This window comes from Calonectris borealis, chromosome 17 (assembly GCF_964195595.1).
Source record: "Calonectris borealis chromosome 17, bCalBor7.hap1.2, whole genome shotgun sequence".
NCBI classification, from domain to species: domain Eukaryota; kingdom Metazoa; phylum Chordata; class Aves; order Procellariiformes; family Procellariidae; genus Calonectris; species Calonectris borealis.
Genome location: NC_134328.1, coordinates 10,618,472 through 10,639,612, shown reverse-complemented (window position 1 = coordinate 10,639,612; position 21,141 = coordinate 10,618,472). Strand labels below are relative to the sequence as shown.

General features: G+C 42.0%; 1 protein-coding gene across 1 annotated transcript; it reads left to right on the top strand.

Annotated features, from left to right (window-relative positions):
* Positions 1-1,118: 1,118 nt before the first annotated feature.
* Positions 1,119-8,452, top strand: CYP24A1 (cytochrome P450 family 24 subfamily A member 1). Its single transcript, XM_075166092.1, has 11 exons — positions 1,119-1,376; positions 1,466-1,656; positions 2,080-2,173; positions 2,896-2,992; positions 4,173-4,264; positions 5,069-5,180; positions 6,572-6,717; positions 7,173-7,339; positions 7,528-7,606; positions 8,037-8,231; positions 8,342-8,452. Exons 1-11 carry the CDS (start codon positions 1,119-1,121, stop codon positions 8,450-8,452), a joined length of 1,542 nt encoding a protein of 513 aa, XP_075022193.1.
* Positions 8,453-21,141: the final 12,689 nt, after the last annotated feature.

The window sequence follows — 21,141 nt, the reverse complement described above, 5'->3', positions numbered from 1 at the left end:
TTCTGATTATTCCTCTGCTTGCCCCTTGTCTAACACACCCATCTATCTGCACACTCTGCATCTTACCATCAAACATTTAAATAAAGGGGATTAAGAGTTGAGTCACAAAACGCAACTTGGGAAAGATGAAAAAAGGTAGTGTGGGGTGGGAGAAAATCAAGTCCTCATTGTAGCATACCTGTCTTTCCTGGAAATCCTCTGGTTTACAGGTAGCTTTTTGTCTTGCAGCAAGATCCACAGCCTCTCTGACTTCTCTTGCAAGGAGAGGACAGAGAGCTAAGTACCCAGGTGACCTGAGCTGCTTTATCTGTGCTAGTGCCTCTCCTGCCTTCACTTGGCAAGAAAACCTTTGGCTCTCTCTGCGGGTTACTGTGCAGTTTCCGATTAAAAGACTCATGGCAATAACTGATTTTTGTCAGAATTTAATGGCTGCCAACACTAACAGTGAAGGGAATTTTGCCTTCTCAGATGATGCACTTACATGCCCTTTTCATAAATAGGTGGTTAGTCAGCCAGATAGGGTAAGAGCAGTCCACCCACCAAAACTTGTTATTCCTCAGCTCCCTGCATTTTTTATACCATCATTTCAAAGTGCAAATACTGCAGAAAGACTGATCTGTTCAGCCACCTGTGCACTGCAGTATGAACACCACAGGCCCCCCACGCTGCATGCGGATGCGCCCTGGCCGCCTCGCCCCCCTAAAAAGCCGAATTTAAAAAAAAAAAAAAAAAAAGAGAGAGAGAGAGAGAGAAATGGCTTTATGAGACCGCTCGCACGAACGCCAGGCAGCTTCGCCTGGGAACGGCTGCCGCTACCTGCCGGAGCCGCGGCAGCCCCCGGGACCCCCCGCGGGCGGCGGGACGGGGCCCTCGGCACCCCCCGGGAAGCTCCGCGGGCGGAGGCGCGGACGGTGCTGGCGCGGTGCCCTCCTGCCTCGCCTGAACCCTTTCATGAACCGCTTGCCCCGCAGCCTCCCCGGGCCGGGCCGGGCCGGGCCGGGCCAGCCGGCCCCACCTCACCCCACCCAGGGCTCCCATTGGCCCCCGATGAAAGTCCAGCGAGCCTCCCGGCTGCTATATATATACATATATGCGGATGGGTGTCTGTCAGCGCGGCTATGGGAGGCTGCAGCATCTTCCTCCGGCACCCCGCCCTCACCTGCGGCCGCGCCGCGATGAGCCCCGCCGGGCGCGGAGCCCCCGCGCAGCGGTTGCTCGCCTCCTCCCTCTGCGCCCCGCGGCCGGCGGCGACCCCCGCTCCGCGGGGCCGCGGGCACCCCCTGGCTGCCCTGCCCGGCCCCCCCAGCTGGCCGCTGATGGGCAGCCTGCCCGACGTCCTCTGGAAGGGGGGGCTCAAGAGGCAGCATGAGACGCTGGTGAGGCGGGCGCAGGGACGGGGATGCTGCGGCCGGGGGAGGCAGGGGAGCGCCGCGCACTCACCGGGGGGTCTCTTCTGCGCCCCCAGGCTGAGTACCACAGGCGGTTTGGCAAGATTTTCCGCATGAAGCTGGGGGCTTTCGACTCGGTGCACATCGCAGCCCCCTGCCTCCTGGAAGCCCTGTACCGCCGGGAGAGCGCCTGCCCCCAGCGCCTGGAAATCAAGCCCTGGAAAGCTTATCGGGACTATCGCGACGAGGGCTACGGGCTGCTGATCCTGTAAGTGGCTCCCGCAGCACCCGGGCGGCCCTGGGGAGGTGCAGGGAGGGCCGGTTGCTCCCTGCGTTGGGGGGGAGCCGGTGCGGGCGAGGTTTCCGAGGTGCCCGGGGGATGCTGCGGGCGGGCGGCCGCCGCCAGCCAACCTGCCGCGCCCGGCTCCGCGGGGACCGGGCGCCCGCCCTCGGCTTCGTCCCGCGGGGCGGCTGTGCTGGCGGAGTCGCCGGCCGGAGCTGCCGCCCGGAGCAGGTTTCATCCCCCGTCCCCCGAGAAGGGGCTGCGGCGTCAAGTTCGCGCCCGTCGGTGCGATGAAGGCGCATCGGCGCCCGGCCATGTCTTGTTGCACATGCCGCGGGTTTGGGGTTTTTTCTTCTTTCTTCTTTAAGCCTTTCTCTGTTCAACCTCGCTGTTTTTAATTCAATCTAGGGAAGGAAAGGACTGGCAGAGGGTAAGAAGTGCCTTTCAAAAGAAATTAATGAAACCCAGGGAAGTTGCAAAACTGGATACCACAATCAATGAGGTACTGCGCTTTGAGAAATTCTTTCTCTCTCCCCACTTCCCTGGAAATCTGGGAAATAAAAGCAGATCAAGTGATCAGGTTTACCTGGAGAGCTGTTGATCTGCTCTACAGTGGTAAAACCATGACTTAATACTCTGAAATCATTCAGGGAATGATAAGTACAAACTGATTATCAGGGTCTGACCAAAAGTGAGACCACATGGAAACCTGTAGTTGAGATTGTCTGCCTTCGCAGAACGGTAAGATGATTCGACAATGATACGGGCTCCTGCAAACAGAGTTTTTGCTTACTTTTCTTGTATTCAGTGTTTTTTGCCTTTACTTCTTCATTCTTATGTTCCTCCCATCAGGGAACACCTCCCTCGTTAACCTCTGTGTTCCTCATTGAGTTTGAGGAGCATCTGTGATAAACAGCTTAATCCTCTTTATTGTGAAACTCTAGTATTATCCTAGCGTCAGACTGAAGCATTTCATCCCTGTGGAGGAAAGCTCAGTTCATCAAAGTACAAGGAGTAATAGCATGAGTCTCATGTAAAATCCAAACATATGTTAACACAGGGGGAAATTGAATCCTGTTCAAAGAACAGGAAACATAAGTATTCCTCTCTTATGTGAGATTGTTACCTATTTAAAAGACAGTTGAAACGTTAAATTACACAGGATTTTTATTAGTTGATGTCATTTTATTCCCTTCTTTTCTGTCTATTCTCTCCACCGCTTAGGTCCTGGAGGACTTCATGCACAGAATAGATGATGTTTGTAACCACAATGGACAAATGGAAGATGTCTATTCTGAATTCAACAAATGGTCATTTGAAAGTAAGTTGGTTTTTGCCTGAGAATGGTATGCATTTTGTACCTGCCATGGCATTTCAGTTAAAATACGATCAGTGATGAATGTGTAGGCTGATTATTTCCAAACTATCAGCTACAATATCATGGAAAGTGGGTGGCAGAAAAGCTAGGGGACTATCAGTACATGTGCAAAATTCATCAGCAGCTATACAAACTCTTCTGTTTAGTTATCTATGTGGCTTGTAAAAAAATTCAAAAACAGTGACTTACAAATCCAAAATTTGGGGGAATCACAGTGCATTTATCTAGAGTGGGATCAGATACCACATGACCGTTTTTGTCCATCTGATATTTGTTAATTATCAGCAGCAAAAGACCAATGAAGTGATCGAATAATGGTGAAAGTATTCATTGTAGACAAGGGCTGGAAAATCCCATTTTAAATGTTTACATTGGGATTGAGAAGCACCGGAGTAAGGTACCAAGACAGGAGCCTCCATCTTTAGAAACAGAGTACATTAAGGAACCGTCTGCCAGGAATGACTTAGGGCAGAAGAAACTGCATCAGTGGTTCCCACCAAAGAGGAATGGTCGGGTATAGTGTGTAACTGAGTGAGCTCTGCCAGACCTGGCTGGCTCATCTCAGCAGCCTGTGTACTGAGTTCCTGAAAGTGGTTTTTTTTTTTTTTCCACTCTCAGCTTTTGGAAAGGGAAAAATAGGAAGTGACAGCTTTAATTAAAAAAAAAAAAAAAAAAAAGAAAGCAAGTGGAAACAGGTAGAAACTTGTGGAGTGTGATGCTGCAAGTGTTTGCAAGTGGTTTCTGGCTGTCGAAAGGGCTAGGAGATGCTGGGCTAGATGGCCTCTTTAGGCCCAGTTTTGCTGCAACTCAATTCTCTTCAGTAGCTTTGCCTAATAGCTTATTTGCCAAATATGCCAGCCCTGCTTGGCAGAATGATCTGCTGCTCATGAGGGGATCAGCGGTCGTTCGTATTTGTGAAGAAGGTGCTACTGTAAGGGCACCTTAGCAAAATACACTGCTAGTTAGGTCTGAGGCAAACATGCAGAAGGTGTTTTGAAGTGCTGTTCTCACAGGTGTGTACCATAGAACAGAAGGATAATCCAAGCCATTCCTTGGCAATGAATGGTAGACACCGTGCACCCTTTTGTTTATATCATTAAATGATAATATTGCTTAACAACAGGTATCTGCCTGGTGCTGTATGGAAAGAGGTTTGGTCTCCTACAGCCGGATGTAGAAGAAGAAAGTTTGAACTTCATCAAGGCTGTAAAAACGGTATGGAAGAGTCTTTACCTGGGGCTGTAGTGATTTTCTGCCCCTACTATTATTGAGAGGAGGGTACCAGTTTAAATGAATCACCTGAAAAAAGAAATTCAAGCTTCTGTGCTACAGGTATATTGGCAGCCTTGCACATCCAAGGTGACACTTATATGTGCAAAGCTAGTACTGACCATCTGACCGTCCCATTTATGAAATGCCTAAATATATAGGGGAAAAATGCTGTATGGACATCAGGGTAATCCTGGAAATTTAGTTGTCAGGTTGGTTGGTTAGCTTTCCTCTCCCTCTGAGACACCTGTTGTGCAACACTGCTGTTTGTTGGGTGGGACCCTTGGAGTTGTGTGGGATTATGCAAATACGCTGGATTTGGAGGTTAGTCATTCCTGCAAGCACATCTGCTGCGCATCTTGCTCCAACTTGGACTCCGGTGATATATAGCTGCCTAATTTTAGCCATCTAAATGACAGGCATCTAGCCTAGCCCAGTTTTTTAGCTCTATCTGTTGTCAAGGGAGAGAGAGGCACTGCCAAAGGGTGGCTTGTCCCATTCTAAAACAGGTGCCTAAAATAGATAGGATGAATCACCTACTGGAGAAACCTCCTATCCTCTACTGGCTGTGCCTAATTTTTAGCTGGATACAGTCAGGTAGGTTGAGACCCATCCTTTCTGTCCAGGATGGAAAATCTGCCAGAAACCTGACTTCCTGAAAATTGCCTCCTATTTTACAGTATAATTTTTTCCACAGATTTCAAGTAGATAGATTAAAGAAAGATTTCAAAAACTCTTTCTCCACCACAGATGATGGCTACTTTTGGAATGATGATGGTGACCCCCGTGGAACTTCACAAGGGTCTGAACACAAAAGTCTGGCAAGCTCATACTAAAGCATGGGATGATATATTTAAAACAGGTTATTGTTTTAAACACAATTTCCCTCCTTTCCCTTCATCTCTGTTTCCTGCTTGGTGGAATTAACTTTCTTCATACTTGCTACTGCCCTACGCTACTGTTAATTGCTGCCTTCAGCACAGATTGAGACACCTTTGCTGCAGCTAACCACAAACCTATTTCAAGCATGGGAGCACTGTTTTCTTATGACTAACACTTAGGTCTGGTTGTGGGGCAATACCCAATCCCCAGGGAAGTCCCAGAAATTTGGGAGCCAGCAACATCATGAGTCCAGTTTAATTTGTCATAAAAGTAAATAGCCAGAAAGTGTATAATCTCTTTAAAGGCAAGGTATAGAAAAGGAGTAAGAAAAGGGACCTCTCTAAGGGAGTTGTTTTCTTGAGAAACAAGAATTTTACATGCAACAAAAGCCTGTTTGCTGAAAAAAGAAATGATAGGTTTTCTGAACAACCTGGAATATAGTCATAACTCTTAAAAACAGAAGCAATTTAAAACATAAGGTACAGTTTGGCTTTTTGATAACATTTTCTGTCTATTTAAGATGAATTGGCCTTCAAGGTTACAAAAGTTACTCTAACTCTAGATACGAAGTTACGTTTATATTTTTCAATATTTTGCTAGACAGTGACAGTTATAGCTAAAGATTAAGAAAGGTTTTGGCACTTGGATGGTTGTAATGCTGAGTGATATATTTCTTTTAGGTATCTGAGTACTTAATACTTCAGGAGTTTTGGTCATGCCAGCTACGCATGCACTTATTTTATTGCTTCTTAGTTTATGGGTTTTAGGAAAGACACTTTAAACGAGTTTTGTTCAGAAAAAACAGTTTGACACCTTCATTTGACATGAATAGCTCCTTACTAGGAACTGGTCTTAACAATTGGGATATTCATGAGAAAGGGTGGGCAAAATCTAGTCGTCTATATTTAAAAAAAAAATAGCATGTAGAAATTTGGCATCTATTTTTGCCTTCTCATAGTAAATCAAAAGCTTAAATTTCCCCTTGGGGAGTCTGAGTGCTAAGTCTCTTTGATTTTTTTTTTAACACCTTGATCCCCTTTGAAAATCCAATCTAATAAATTTTACACACTTGGATGTCTGCTTGCTAAATACTTCACTCAACACATCTCTGATTTCCATTCCTAATTTAAGAAAGCAGAATTTCTAATAGTTTGTAGGAGCTCTTTCTGTTCAGAAGTGATTTTTGTGACCGAGTTCTTTGTTTAAAAAGTGAAAATACCATTATTTATTCAGTATAACGCTCATCGCTTGAAAAAAGAACACAGCTTGGTATCCTCTTTCAAAATCCTGCATGTAAGATGTATTTTTGCTTTTATTTTTGAAGTATTTTAATGATTTTCCATTAATTACCTCCTGCTCCTTCCTCCTCAGCCAAGCACTCAATTGACTGTCGACTGGAAAAGCACTCTGCAAACCCTCAGGAGGATTTTCTGTGTGACATCTATTCTGGAGGACAACTTTCCAAGAAGGAGCTGTACGCTGCCATCGCAGAGCTCCAGATTGCTGGAGTTGAAACGGTAAACCTGACTTTCCAAGAGCTTCTTAAAATTAGCATCCTTCCAACTCCCTGCTTTCTTCCATAACATCTGAGAGTGAGCTAATCCTGTAGCTGCTTCAGTGGCCTAAATGCAAGAATTTGCATATTCTTCATGTCTTTCCATGTTGTTTTTTTTTCAGTCCTGGGCATACATGACATGCTCAGGCCTTCTTTTCAAGCTGTGTTTCCAGAAACAAGATGCAGGTCCTCCTCCCCAGGGAGGACCTCTAGGATCCAGGAATTTGTACCTGAAATCACTAGATTCTTTCTTCTGTTCATTACTCCTAGAGAACAACTGGGATGGCTCATAATCCCTTAGGCTTACAAAATACCATAAGGCAGTGATCAGCCGTAAATGTTGCTTTGAACTTTTGGCAACTTCTTGTTTCTGTCACCACAAATGGAGGTCTTACGTTTCTTTTTGGTTTGTTTCAGACGGCCAATAGTTTACTGTGGGCTTTGTATAACATTTCACGCAATCCACATGTTCAGCAAAAGCTTTTCCAGGAAATACAGAGTGTTTTGGCTGCTAATGACAGTCCGAGTGCTGAGAACTTGAAGAATATGCCTTACCTAAAAGCATGTCTGAAAGAGTCCATGAGGTAAAATTCTCAAATAATTTGCAAAAAGCAAAATGATCACAAAGTTTTTTACCAGCTAGTGTGTGCTAGGGAGAAAGAATTTTCTAGTATATATAATTTTGTTCACCTTGTTGTGTAGGGTAAACTGTGAGAGATAAGTGAAGGAAAAAATGCTGGAAATTTAACCCATTTTGTTTCTTTCACTGTAGATTAACCCCCTCAGTGCCATTTACCACTCGCACCATCGACACAGAAATGGTTCTGGGAGATTATGTACTGCCCAAAGGGGTAAGTCAATTAATGTAGCTTATTAGAATATTTTGTTGTTGATTAACTGTCCTGTAAACCACTGAAGTTGGTCATATTTCAGTCTCAAAATGACTTTCCCAAAGGATGAGTCCCAGGATAAGGAGTGAGGAATTCACACCAAGAATTCCCGTAAACTGAAAACCATGCCTGCCTGCACTGCTGTTGGATTTAGACAAAAATATTTTGGTGTGCTATTTCAAAAAATTTTTTCAAACTTTCCAATGCTTTTCTGAGGAAACTATGACCTTTTCTGTGTTTGAGTTTAATCTTCAGAGAATTACATGACATCTTCTGAGGAAACTGCCTCACTTTTACTGTTGCATTATTTTTTTTTCCCATGAACAAGCTGATCCACTTGGTAGCTCTAAGCCAATTTGTAATGAGACGCTCTCTATTGCTTTGTTTATAGACTGTTCTAATGATAAATAGCCATGCCCTGGGTTGCAATGAAGAGTACTTTAATGGCTGGACGCAGTTTAAACCGGAGCGCTGGTTTCAGAAGAACTTAATAAATCCTTTTTCTCATGTTCCATTTGGCATTGGGAAGAGGATGTGCATTGGGCGCCGCGTAGCAGAGCTACAACTTCACTTGGCCCTTTGCTGGGTAAATACTCTAAAAATGGCATTCTATACACAACGTTGGGTGGTTCAACATTTAACCTAATCGGAAGATCTGGAAGCCAAAGCACGCTAACTGAAATGTTTGTGTTTCAGCTCATTCGCAAATACCAAATTGTAGCAACTGACGACAAGCCAGTAGAAACACTCCATTCAGGAATACTGATTCCCAGCCGGGAGCTTCCCATTGCATTTCACAGACGATAAGGTATGTGCATAAGGGTCTCCTGAGTACATGAGACTTTTCTTTGAACCTCATTTAGAATTTTCATAGAACTGTGAGTGTAAGAGAACAGATGTTTTTCTAAGCTTTATTCTCACAGTGTGACATTTATTAAATGCCATCACGTTTTGTTACTTTTAACAGAAAATATTCTATGTACTACAAAAGAAGACAAATTTTGTATGGTTTATGGCTCTGAAGTTTGCTGTCTAGTTTTAAACTCCAAGACAGCATGTCTTCTGTGCATGATGCAGATCAGAGATGGGGAAATCAAAATGTATATACTGTTGGGGAAAATAGTAGCGATTATTTTGTTGTAATATAACTTCTCCACTGCATTTGTAGAAGATGTTTCCTGAAAAATAGCATTTGATTTTGAGCATCAATGTACAGATTAAAAAGAAAATGCCCTAGTGAAGGAACGGTACACCAGGGCACTACAGAGTTAAGATTAGAAAACTTGATTTTAGGCAGAAGGACAAAGAAAAGAAATATCTATTTGTAAATAGTCATGCAATGTTGCAACTTATTATACATTATTGGTTCAAAAACATTGAATGTAAGATTTTTCTCTGCTCACAAGCTTATACAAATAAGCTAACAAAAAGGCTTATTTGTATAAAAATCTAAATTGGAGAACTTGGTCTTTGACCTAGAATAAGACCTCAAATTAGAAATCAAGTGACATTTAAATACTATGGGAGATTTTTTTTTTGCTGGCCAATACCACGGGAAAAAATCACCCGATATAAATTGAGTAAGGGTATTAATTCCATTGACTCCTTTAACTGAAGTTTGTTCAGTTTGCTTTTAAATAATCGATAACTATATAGATTCTTTCTCTTTAATACAGCTTGCAGAAAATAAATGACAACCCTGCTGCTGCCTTCTCTGAAAAAATATACATTGACTGGGAAAGTCAAAGCCTATGGTAACCAGTGGAGAAACTGCAACACATGTCCCTTGAACAATTGCTGAGCCAGAAATAGTACCAAGAAAAGCTCCCATACTGTTTTATTGGAAAAGTGTGGTTAGTTAGTTCAGCTGTACTTAGCAATGTTAAAAGGAAAGAAAAATACCATGCATGTTCATATACCTATGCACATATACTGATTTAGCGCAGCGGAGGGACTGTACAGGACAGAGCTTGATAATGAGCTGTGGAGTGTTATGTATAGTTCTTGTTAGTGCACAGTGAAATTATTATAGCCTCAAGCTGTTCAACAGGCTAGCTTGGAAAGAGCTGGTTTCCAGTTTGTGGGTATCATATAGGACCTGGGGGAACAACAGTCACGACTGAACTGTTAGCTCAGAGTTGAAGAGCTTTGAGAAGTCAGCTTAAGCGAAAAGAAACTCGCTTAGTCCTTATCAAATTACCAATGTCATGAATTAAACTGGGAAGTAAGATGGCAGTCTATAATAAGGCTAACAGCAGGGCTTAAAAATTAGGGTAATTAAAGAAGTATACTTTCCCTAACGTTATTCACTTCCTTAATGAAAGGGAAATAAGGACAAAGGTATATAACAGGATTTATTCCTCATGCCCGCACAGTACTTTGATTTGAACAGTTGCAATACCGTGCCTGCCACATACGCTGCTCATACCCATAGTGTTTCATGCCTCCAACTCCCACACAAGTCATTTTATCACACCTTTATTGTAAAACCTTAGTGGTCTTTTATTGCGTGAAAGGCCTTATCCGTAAATGGAATCACTGGAATCCTATGGGTTCAGCCACTATTAAATGATGATTATCCTAACAGGATAGTTACTTCATCAGATGAGTAATATAAGATGTACGTTTCAAAGAACCACAGGAAATAATTTCGAAGAGGTCTATTTCTTGTGGAGATTTCAATACCTGTATGGAAAGGTTAAAGATGTCACTGCCCTGCATGTAATACTGTATGTTAGCTATTATGGTCACTAGTGTATTTTTCCCATGATGCAGTTTCAAGTACAGGTTTTTATATATAACCATGAATGGTTATTTTTATTTTTTTACATTCTGAAGTGATACAAGTTCTTAGCATTTGTTGGTCTGTCTCCTGTGGGTTTTTTTGTTTGTTTTCCTCCGCTGTTATACTCAGACATGTAAATGTAGCCATTTTACAACGTGTAAAGCAATTTGTGCATTATCTGAATCTTTCTAGTCAATTTGGTAATAGTCAATTTTGTAATAAAATAAAGATTTGTATTTTTTTTCTATAAATAGTCTTCCATAGTTTATTATACAGTCTTTGTAGCATTACAAAAATCTTGTCTTTCATGGTAACTTTTTGCAAAAAAGTTGCTGTGGTACTTTCATCCCTCTGCTTAATATCCCCATTGGGCTTGAACTTGAAATTCTACAAAATCAAGTTACTTTAATTCAACACTGAAAAACAACTGCTTTATGATACCCCAAAGTTTCTTGATTGTGTGCTATAATGACACCCTAGCTGGGAAACTGTTCGCAAAGCCCAGCTCCTGGCAGGAGGGCATAGCGGGCACTGCCTGGCGCAGGAGCCGCCCGGGGAGGTGGGTCCTGGGTTAGCAAGCACAGGGGAGTTAAGCTCTGCAGCACAGAGCTTTGATGCCAAACTCCTTTTGTGCATTCTTCTTCTTGCCATTCCTTCAATCCAAGCCAGCTCTAGTATTTGGGAATGCGTTAAATCCATGCCTACGGTCCCTTTCCCTCTGTATAATCCTGTCAGACCTCAGTGAATGCTAATGTTAGGAGGCTTTCTGCATCCATAGCACAGACTGAACACTCCCCAGCATGCACAGTACTGAGGTCTCCAGGGAGGGGATTGTTACATTTCTCTGCCGCTATGACAAGATAAAATCAGTTTAAAGTTTTGAGGAAGGATGAAAATAGTTTGAACCTTTGCAGGATCAAAAGACATGATGTATATAAAAAAAAAAGCCATCCACCCAGCACTGTGACTGACAGCCTGATGGGTACGCAAAGAGCAAATCTGACAGTGATCAAAACCATGCTGTCTTTGCCAAGTCAAGGCTGCCTCCGGCTGAGTGAATGATGGTGTAAGAAAAATCGTACAGCACTATGTGAGAATGTCGCTTTTCTGAAAATCATATTGCAACGTGTACTTTAGAGTGACTGTAGTTTGTGCTGCTGACACTAATCCGACAGCCGGGAGCACCGGGTCCCAGAGCCTGGGGAGGGTGGCCTGGGAGACTGTGGGTGCTCACCCGATCCCCGGGGAGCTTGGGCAGCTCATGCTAAGGTGCAAGACTGTGTGGGGAGATCTACCCAAGCTGCTACAACAATAATATACACTATGTCTCTTCTTACAGTATTATAAACCAATATTACTCCATTAAAACCAATGGAGTTGTGCCAATATGAAACAAGTGTTAACAGAAAGTTGGGGCTATTGTTCAGTTCCAGGCATATCACATTGCTCACAAATGCTCCAAAGATTTAACTTTTAAAGACAACCAAAGAGAAGAGGTGTTATCTAGTTGAACTGACCTTGACAGCCTAGTTACCCACTATTGCGAAATCCTTTATTGCTTCTGTGTAGTAAATCACAGGTTCATGCTTACTGGACTGCTTATTATTTTCACCATTTGAATTTAGTGGACCCAAAGATCTACACAAGTGTTGCTCTAAGGTGTTGACCAACTCTGTATGAGCTGAAGTACAAATATATGCTGTCTTCTGGATTTCTAAAAGTACAATAACCACTGACCTGGAAAATTTTGTTCCGGAAGCTTTGTAGATTTTCAAGTTCCTGAAGTTTTCAAAGAACTTAATTAATCTGCTACCTCAAAGGAAATGTCCATAGCAATTTACCTAGGAAATAGGTAATTATCAAACTACACAGATAATGAATGACCAAGGCAGACTTTCACATTAAGAAACCCATGTGGCTTTCTTTTTCTCGTATTTCAGAAGTAGGAAAAACAGCATGATGCTTCTGAGGTTAATAAATGCCTATGAAACCTTTTGCCTATGGTCAGCTGGATGAATTCAGTTCAGTTCCTTGCCTCTTTGAAATGATTTGCTCATTCAGAATTACTTATTAAAAAGACAATGACAACACTACTTCCCTGTTATCGTTTCCTACAGTTACTCCTCAGAGGAAGATAGTTGGATTGTAAAATGAATGGAATTAATTGGCCTCCACATTAACTTTCTCAACAAGGAAGTGAACGAGGTTTACATATCGAAAAGGAGGTTAATTCTGTTCAGGCTTTAGGCATGTTAGTGGGAATGATATAGACAATGTCGGAGCCAACTAATCTGCGCTTTTTTTATGAATAAAGAATGCCAGTTTTCAGGACTGACAATCTGGCATTTTTCATATATGTTCTGTTCATTATAAGCTGGCTATTATATAGTATGCTCTGAGCCAGTCTCTGATACACCTTTCAGTGCTGTGATTAGATGACAGATAATGTGGTCTAGTTTGGCTGCTTCCACACTGAGAAGGTTCTTTGTTCTGAGCAACTAGAGGTGGAATTCCTGTCTGTGTCAGTGCTGATGGGGCAAAATAACCCAAGCTCGGAAAAATTAATTCTGCAAAGTGTTCATAGCTAAAGTTCATTTCAGAACAAATTTTAGGAGAACAACTCAGCGCATGCTTAATTTTAAATACGTGAAATATCATCTTGACCTCAGTGGGACTGCATGTGTACGTGTGGGGTTTTTAATGGGTTATCACTTTTTATAAAAAGAGAAAGTTTAACGATTTCCAGCATGTCTTTTGTGGCACACATATCCAAAATTCATGTAAGGGTTGTAGCTTTAGAAGAAAAAGCTGCCTTTTTACTTCAGATAATTGAAACAAAGGGCCTATTGAGGTTGAAATTACAAGCAGTCTCATTAATCTCTTACCCTGGGTGCATGTGTTGTTCTGATAACTTGTGGATTGATATACCGTAGTGTGGGTGGCTGCATTCAAATGTTTTTTATGTGTCCTTCCAGGCATGGCTTGGGAAAAAATAAGAATATTACATTACGAAACTGAGCATTATGCTTACACATTTACATTTATTCTTGGGTATTTCTGAGAATCAGCTTTCAAGAGAGTAAAAAACACAGAGATGCTAAATTGTTTTGTCACAGAAACAGCACACGCCCTGACCTTTCCGGCAATACTGCCGACCCTCCGCTCTCTGGTACTGTAGCTCAGGGCTGCAGTCCCACTGCCTCAAATCCCTTTCACACACCGAGGTATAAACCAAGAACACATTGGTTGATACTGAGAAATGCAAACTAACATGAAACTGGTATCAGCCACTACAGAATCAGTTCTTTGGGCAGGAAAGTGTAACTAGTACGGATGGAGACCACACTTGGGACCTGGGTCAACGTTACAGTGTACTTTTTCCAAGACAGCCCGACTCTCTGTGTGAATATTACTGTTCACTTCTTTCTTGTCTGATTATCCAGAAGTGCATTAATGCCTCATACAATACCTATCTGGACCTTAACTTCTATATTCCTATATTCTTCTTTGCTAGCAGAGGAAGGACTACATCGACTTTCAACTCTTGTCCATAGCTTTTGTCTCAGCTGTATGATCAGTAGCCTGTGGCTTTGGAACAACATAAAAAGTTAAACTTAAGCTCTAGTATTTGGATCCAGAAGGAGTTCTAGAAATCTTTACATTGTGGGGTTTGGATGGAGCTGAACATTTATGGAGCAATCCTCCTTCTGACAAGCAAAGCAACAATGAGACTTCTTTATGAGACAAAATATTTTTCTCCAAGGGACAATGTCAAAACAAGTGTGGAATGGAATGCATTTTATAATCAGGGTAAATTATACTTTGCTTTCTTGGGCATGTTCCTCTCGACAAGTTCGAACTCTTTGCCTCTAATTGTTAAGTGTGTTGAATGACCTCCAGGCACCGCGTGTCAGAGGAGGGAAGGCAGCGGAGGCAGCTGGCAGGGAGCACAACAAGGCAATAAAGGGGAACTCTGAGTACGAGAGTTATTCCTTCGTCTTCCCAAATTGGTATGCACGTTTATGATACTTTACCCTCTGCTATCAACTTAGGTGCCCAGAAACTTGATAGTAAATCAAACAAATCACATCTGATTCATCCTGCTATTGAACTGTGTTCCGCATAAAAATAGGAGATAGGAGAGAAGCAGGGGAACGGTGCAGGTCTTGCTTACCTTGAACTAAAGGGTACCCTCGCTGTCAGAGGGACTTCCAGCAGCAGAGAGTTGGCTCAAGGTGAAGAAAGGAAAAATGTTCTCTAAATTTAATGGAAATAATGGAAGGAAGTCTTTGAAAAACTCATACCTCAGGCAGTATGGGTTGCACTTATCTAGACTTTAAAGTTCCCACAAAAAAGCCCTTGTTATCTCAGTTTTACCGACAGAAATCACAAATAGTTTTGCAGATGAGGTCAATGCCTGAATCAAGCTTAGTCCCACTTGGTTCAGGGCAAAGGTACCCACATATCTGATTGGGGCCAGCCAAGAGCCAACTCAATCCGTGAGCAAAGGCCATCCTCAGTCCTAAAACCAGGAGCTGCTTTGGTGGCTTTGCAGGAACATTCAACCACAGGCTGCAGACACCCAACTGGACTTTGTCAACACACTAGTTATGTTGAAGGTGCAAGTTGATAGGATTAACCTGACTGTCCTACCGTAAAGCACAGGAGAAGGCCTCAGCTAGGATCCAAATTTTAGTCATTTTGAATGGGACCTGCAGAGCGTAAGTAGAATAAGGAAGACTTTGGGAGCAAGGTTCTGGGCAGGAAGACATGAAGATAGTTTGATTCACACACATCTTTTGCTCGGTTCAGGAGTTGCCAAGATTTGGTACTCCTGAACGATCCTGTCTTCCCTCTAGCTATGTTTGAAAGTCAGAGTAATAGAAAAGAAAAGCTTTAAATAAACATTGCTCTTTATGACACACACATTCAGTATCTCGTTTCAATGCAAGTGAAAAGCTTCAAAGCACATTCCACTAAAAAAGAGAGCAAAACAGGAGATATCTTGTATACAGTCGCTATACACACTGATATAATTTTCTCAAGTAATTGGACACCCTGGACATATTATTAGATTCTTATTGGAAGCTTCCACTGTAGCTTCTGCCTTTTAATAAGTGTACAAGAGGTTGGAATGCCACAGAAAGGTGTTTTTAATCATTAAAGACTAAACCCCAGAGCATCTTGGATTTTCTACCTAATGGAAGCAAGTTGTGCAACTTGTAGAATTGTGAAATCTTTAAATAACTTCAAAGAAGACAAAATTAACTGCTAGGGTTTTTTTAAAAAATACTTCACATATTTGAATTGCTAATGTTATCTGATCCACAGCAATATATATTTATTATATTAAATAGCATACTAATTCTGGGTGTTAACTATAATTTCTAGCTTTGAAAAAAATAGAAGTTTTTCTGCTTTAAAATTAAATTCAAACCAATGTTCTGTTTAAATATTTTTACAGGATGAAACAGAGGTGTATTTTCTCATAAGCATGTTTCACTGATGACATTTTTCAAAAATCACAGTGAATGAAACATTTGTGTGTGTGTGTGTGTGTGTATAAAAAATTCAAAAGCCTATAATGAAGCATGGATAACATCTCTAAAAATACTCAGAAAAAACTCAGGGCATTTTCCAAGCAAGGCTAGTGACCAAATAAAACTCTTTATGAAATGGAGTTTCTGCTAAAAAAAATCACTTTTACATTTTAATGCAAATTATTCATCAGTAAATGAGGAAGAGATTACTTGTGAGGTGATAAGTAAAGGAATTTGGAGGTGTTTGTTTTTAGTAAAAGGGAGGTATATTACAGTGTCTGACATTGAGCTTTGAAGAACATGGACAAATCATTGGAGGAATAGAAATTTGTTAGATAACTCAAAATAATGCTGGGTTGTCATCAAGGATCTAAATAACAAGGATCCAAGTATACTTTGCTATTCATGGGAACCAGCTCAATTCAAAACAGTACTCCATACAAATATTCAATAAACATGATTATCCATTCCAAAGCTTGAATAAAAGAAAGGAATGTTAATGAGACTAAGAATAACTGTATTATTTTTTCTCCCAGAAAAGAGGGAAATTGAAAGATATGTTACTCAAGACATATCATGGGAATTTGGCTCCGTGAGATATCAGGCTTTTCCTAAGAAAATTTAATATTTCAAAGTTCACATCTAAGTGCTTTCTCTTGAAAGGACTGATAAAAAGTGCAGACTGAGGGAAACATTTGCAGTGAAGTGAAATATTGCTTTATCAGCTTTATTAAATCCAGAAGCAGTGCTGCATCTTTGTGGAGGCTTCTGCTCAACCTACCTGTTAAATACCTATTTACACGCGGATTGAAAAAGACATTGCAGGGAGAGAAAGTGCAGTAGAGTTACAAGAAGAATGCAGGCTCTTAATTGCAAGGATATTTATTTTTTTGAGGCCTCTTTATAACTGATGTTTTAATTATTGATTTAGACATCTGGGGCGTCAATGACATTACCTGCAGCCTCTTCTGAAAATGGAAAGAAGCCATTCACACCAATTCAAAAGAATAGATAGGGTAGCTGTGTGAAGTTTTTTAGGTGTGGTTAGCTAACCTGCAATAAAAGCCCTGTGGAGATTGCACCCCAAGGGAACTTTGTGGGTTCACAGACTAATTATGGGCTGTTGTCCTCCACCCCTCTCATGACCGTGTATCCTGATCTCTCTCAACCATGAGACTTTGATCCAGACAAAAACAGTTTTTGCAGGGTTGGTTTTAGTATGATCAGAGAGCTGCTCTGACTCACCTCTTGGCTACAAAATTGCTGGAGTCAACAGCAGGAAAGTGGCGTGAACATGTATCTGGGCGATGACACCACGGAGCTGCAAAGGGCAAGACCACCCTTTCTGAGCTGCAGCATAGCTTATATTGGTCAAAGGAACCTGTAGAAATGTAACTGTACCTGCAGCCGCACAGATCGACCTAGGGAGTGATTCTCAGGATCACCCTTAAGAGAAGTATGGGTGCTGAACCATTTTGTTTGAAATGCAGATCCTCAGGTTCTTAAATATTTAGGTGAAATTAAGGCACCTAAATCCAGGAGGATTTATTTCTTCCTAAATGCCAAAGTTTCACTTTGGATATGCAAGAACCTCTCAGGAACTTCCTTTCTGTTTTGAACAAATCAGAAAAGAAGAATGAATTGCAAAAGATATCCTTGTTGCTGAACCATGGCAAAACAAAATTCCAGCAAAGGGGCACACTCAGCGAGAAGTCTGGCAACGAATGCATGGGAAGATGCGCTTCAGGACATTTTCCAGGAAGCAGGATGGCTTCAAATAGAGTTGATTCATAACTCTTGCAAAGCTTTTCTTGCCCAAAGGCAGAATTGAAAGAGAAACTAGATCAGCTCATTGCTTGAGGAATCAAAGAGTTAGCTGTGAGCCAACGGCATGCAGATATTCAGCATTCACTGCGGGGGGGTGCGGGGGGAGTTTTATTTATGTGTAGATACAAATGAATGGGAATGGAATAAGTATTTAAAAATAGCATATTATACTACCTGCAGGTGGAGGTGTTCAGGGAGGGATATGGCTGATGCCAAATATTTGATCTGTGCTTTGATCCAACAATAGGGTTCTGGCAGGTGCCCTTAGAAAAACAGAGCACACATTTTTCTGCATATTCAATAGCCCCTCGGGAAGCCACCGTTTCCTCCGAGCCCCTCTTGGGTTGTGATTGGCACCCAGTGTGCTTCACTGGAAAAGGCAACAGATTTTTGAGGACATGAAGAGTATTGTGCTATATATAGAAGTCAGGGATCCAGGGAAAAACAATAGAAGGAGCAACTGGCAGTTCTGGGGAAAATCAGAGCTCCTGGGCAAATAAACAAAGGTGTGAATTCTGCGTAATGGAAATAACAGGCTCATAAGGGGAGTTAAAATAGAGGGTGTTCAGACAGATCACACAGCAATCACTAACACGCCTGTCTCAACAGACAGAGATCAGGTACAAGAATGATGGGGATTAAGAAAGGAAATGGATATTGTGTTTGGCTGCCTGAGCCCGCGGCCTGAGCGCTCATGCTGGGGCACAGCCGGCGAGCGGGGCAGCCTCGGCCGGGCTCTGCGCTCCCCCGGCTCCCCATCGCCCAGCAGCGGCACGGCCGGGGGCAGGATGCCCCGGGAAGGGACACGGGTGCAGGACCGGCACAAACACGCAGGGACAGTTGAACTGCCGAGAAACGTGCTTGTCTGGTCATAACGAAATGCACTATTCAAAGCATGAACATCTGCTGTCTTCCCTAACAGTCTCACGGGATGCTCAAAATTTTACAGCAAAGTGGCTGTGCAGCCCCGAAGAAGCCACATGCCTGACGCTGGCCACACTTGCACTCCTTCACTTGTTATTCTTCTTTCTGGAGGGATGTTGAACTTCTGTGTGATGTCTGTTGAAGCTGACAGCTCCTTGTCTTTACACCTTGCTGGTGCCTTTTATTGCAGCTGAAGGAGAATGGAAACCAGGTTTGCTATTTTTCTGGACAATCTTGAAATTTCAAATTATTTTGTGTTTGGAAAATGGAATGAAATTAAATGAAAATGAATTTTTTTAGCAAAATCAAGTTTGGGACATAGAAAATACATCTGGGTGAATGCAATATTACACTTTGAGAAAAGGAATCTTTTAGAAAACATGGAATTGTTTTTAAGAAATAGCAGGGCTGTTCTGAGAAATTATGCCAGGACAAAGATTTTTCTTTCAGTCAAGCTCGTAACTGGTAGGTTTCAACATTATTATGTCAACAACTCTTCATTTTCATTTTGAAAGAGCATTTCATGAAAGCTGCCTTAATCTCATGGCCCATTTTGATTTTAAGAAAGTAGCTCCATCTTCAAACATCTTCAGGCACAGCATCATCAGGCACAATTCAGCAACACTAAATTGTGTAAAAACCTTGGACAAAGTCATTCTGAGTAGAAAGTGTCCAAGAAACTCTTGAGCCTGCTTTTAAAATACACCCTTTCCCCCAAAGACTTTTAAATCTCTGTGAGCTATATGGTAAACACTCCTTGACTCCTTGATTAATGATTGCAGCATGAATGATAACCATCTGAAATTTTGCAGATGCTGATTAAACTATTGATATTTTGTGTGTGAAAAGACCAGGTACGTTAGACACCTCCACAGAGGTGTTCTTGGTATACTTAGTTCCTTCTGCGCCAAACTTCTGGTTGACTGGATAGACAACCTGCCCCGTGAAACCGTTCTCTGTTCATACAGTTGAGAAGCCTCTAGCGAAACACAGTCTGTGATCAGATGCAGAAGAGTTTATTAACCATGCTTGCCAGACATATGCAAGGCTTCACACAAACACTGTTTGAGTTTGCAGGAAAAAAACATTCATTGACCTGAGTAAGGGTATTCATCAGAAAGCTTTACACTGGACTTCTGTCAAAGGTTGCACCTTTTTTTGGTGTGTGGATAACACTTAAGTCTTCAGAAATATGCAACCATTGCTCCCTTTCCTACATGCTCTTGTCTTAGCATGTGCACACAGGATCAACTAGTTTATTTTCAGTCCCTAATCCAGAGCTAGATGAGACCTGGAACAGAGGACCATACTTTAATTAGGCAGTGTCATTCACAGGGGAAACCTGTCCCCTAAAACATTTCTGACAGTCTGTATACAACTTTGTGATATTCTTAGCTTGCATAGAAGTCATAAATATTATATTATTAGTGACTTAAAGCAGGCAGATATTTTAGAAGCCCAGGTAACAGCATTTGACTCAAGTTAATTCTGTATTTGCTTAAAAGCAGGCAGACTCTATCTCCTTTGATTTCCCTCAGAGTACTGTCCTCTCATTTCATGCTGTACCTTTCCAGATTTATCTTGTGCAATTGGATAGAAATCGAGGATCCATCAATTCTCACCTTTGGTGCTTATCTCACCCTGTCAGACGCCTTTCTCCTTCACTCCTGGATAATCCCCACATGCGTGTTTTACCTAACTACCCACTTTCTAGCATTCCCTGGGCTGTTTTCTCAGCCTGTACCGTATCTTCCTTGAGACACGCTGAGGAAAACCAGAAGGGCAATGAAGGTAACACATTCTCCCTATGTCCATGACTGGATTATCAAATTGTGGCCAGAAGGCTTGTTTTAGCACAGTTATTGCCCCAGCAAGCCTATGTAGAGAATGACTGCAAAAGAATATGAACCTGTTGCCATTGATGAATGACATCCAGTAGCTGAGATGCAAAAAAAACCAAAAAGGGAATGTGCCACATAGCATCTCTTTTGATCTTTTTCAAGGAGAGGAAAAATTTACAGAATGTGTCTAGACAAAGTGATGACTCATAATCTCTGCAATGTCTTGCAACTGCTGGGGGGAGACAGGGTATAGCCAGTATGACTCCTTTCTGCTAGGCCCTTTCTGCTTTTTGTTTTTGTCACCGTTTCTTCCTGTGGAAGGGCATGGAGAAAAATTAGTCAGGATTGTGTTTGGTGGGATCTGGAGCAGCTCTTATGCCAAATATTTGTGCTATTTAGCACATCCCAGAAACAGGAGATTTAACTACTTCACTGTTAATCCCTGAAAGTTCAGATAATAATGTATCAGTTGTATGAGAACTATTACTAATGTAGCCTGTTTCTCATTAGATTTGGGTCCTATGGTTGACTGAGTTTTAAGAGAACAGAGGCATGACTCCACATGTAAGCATCGCCATT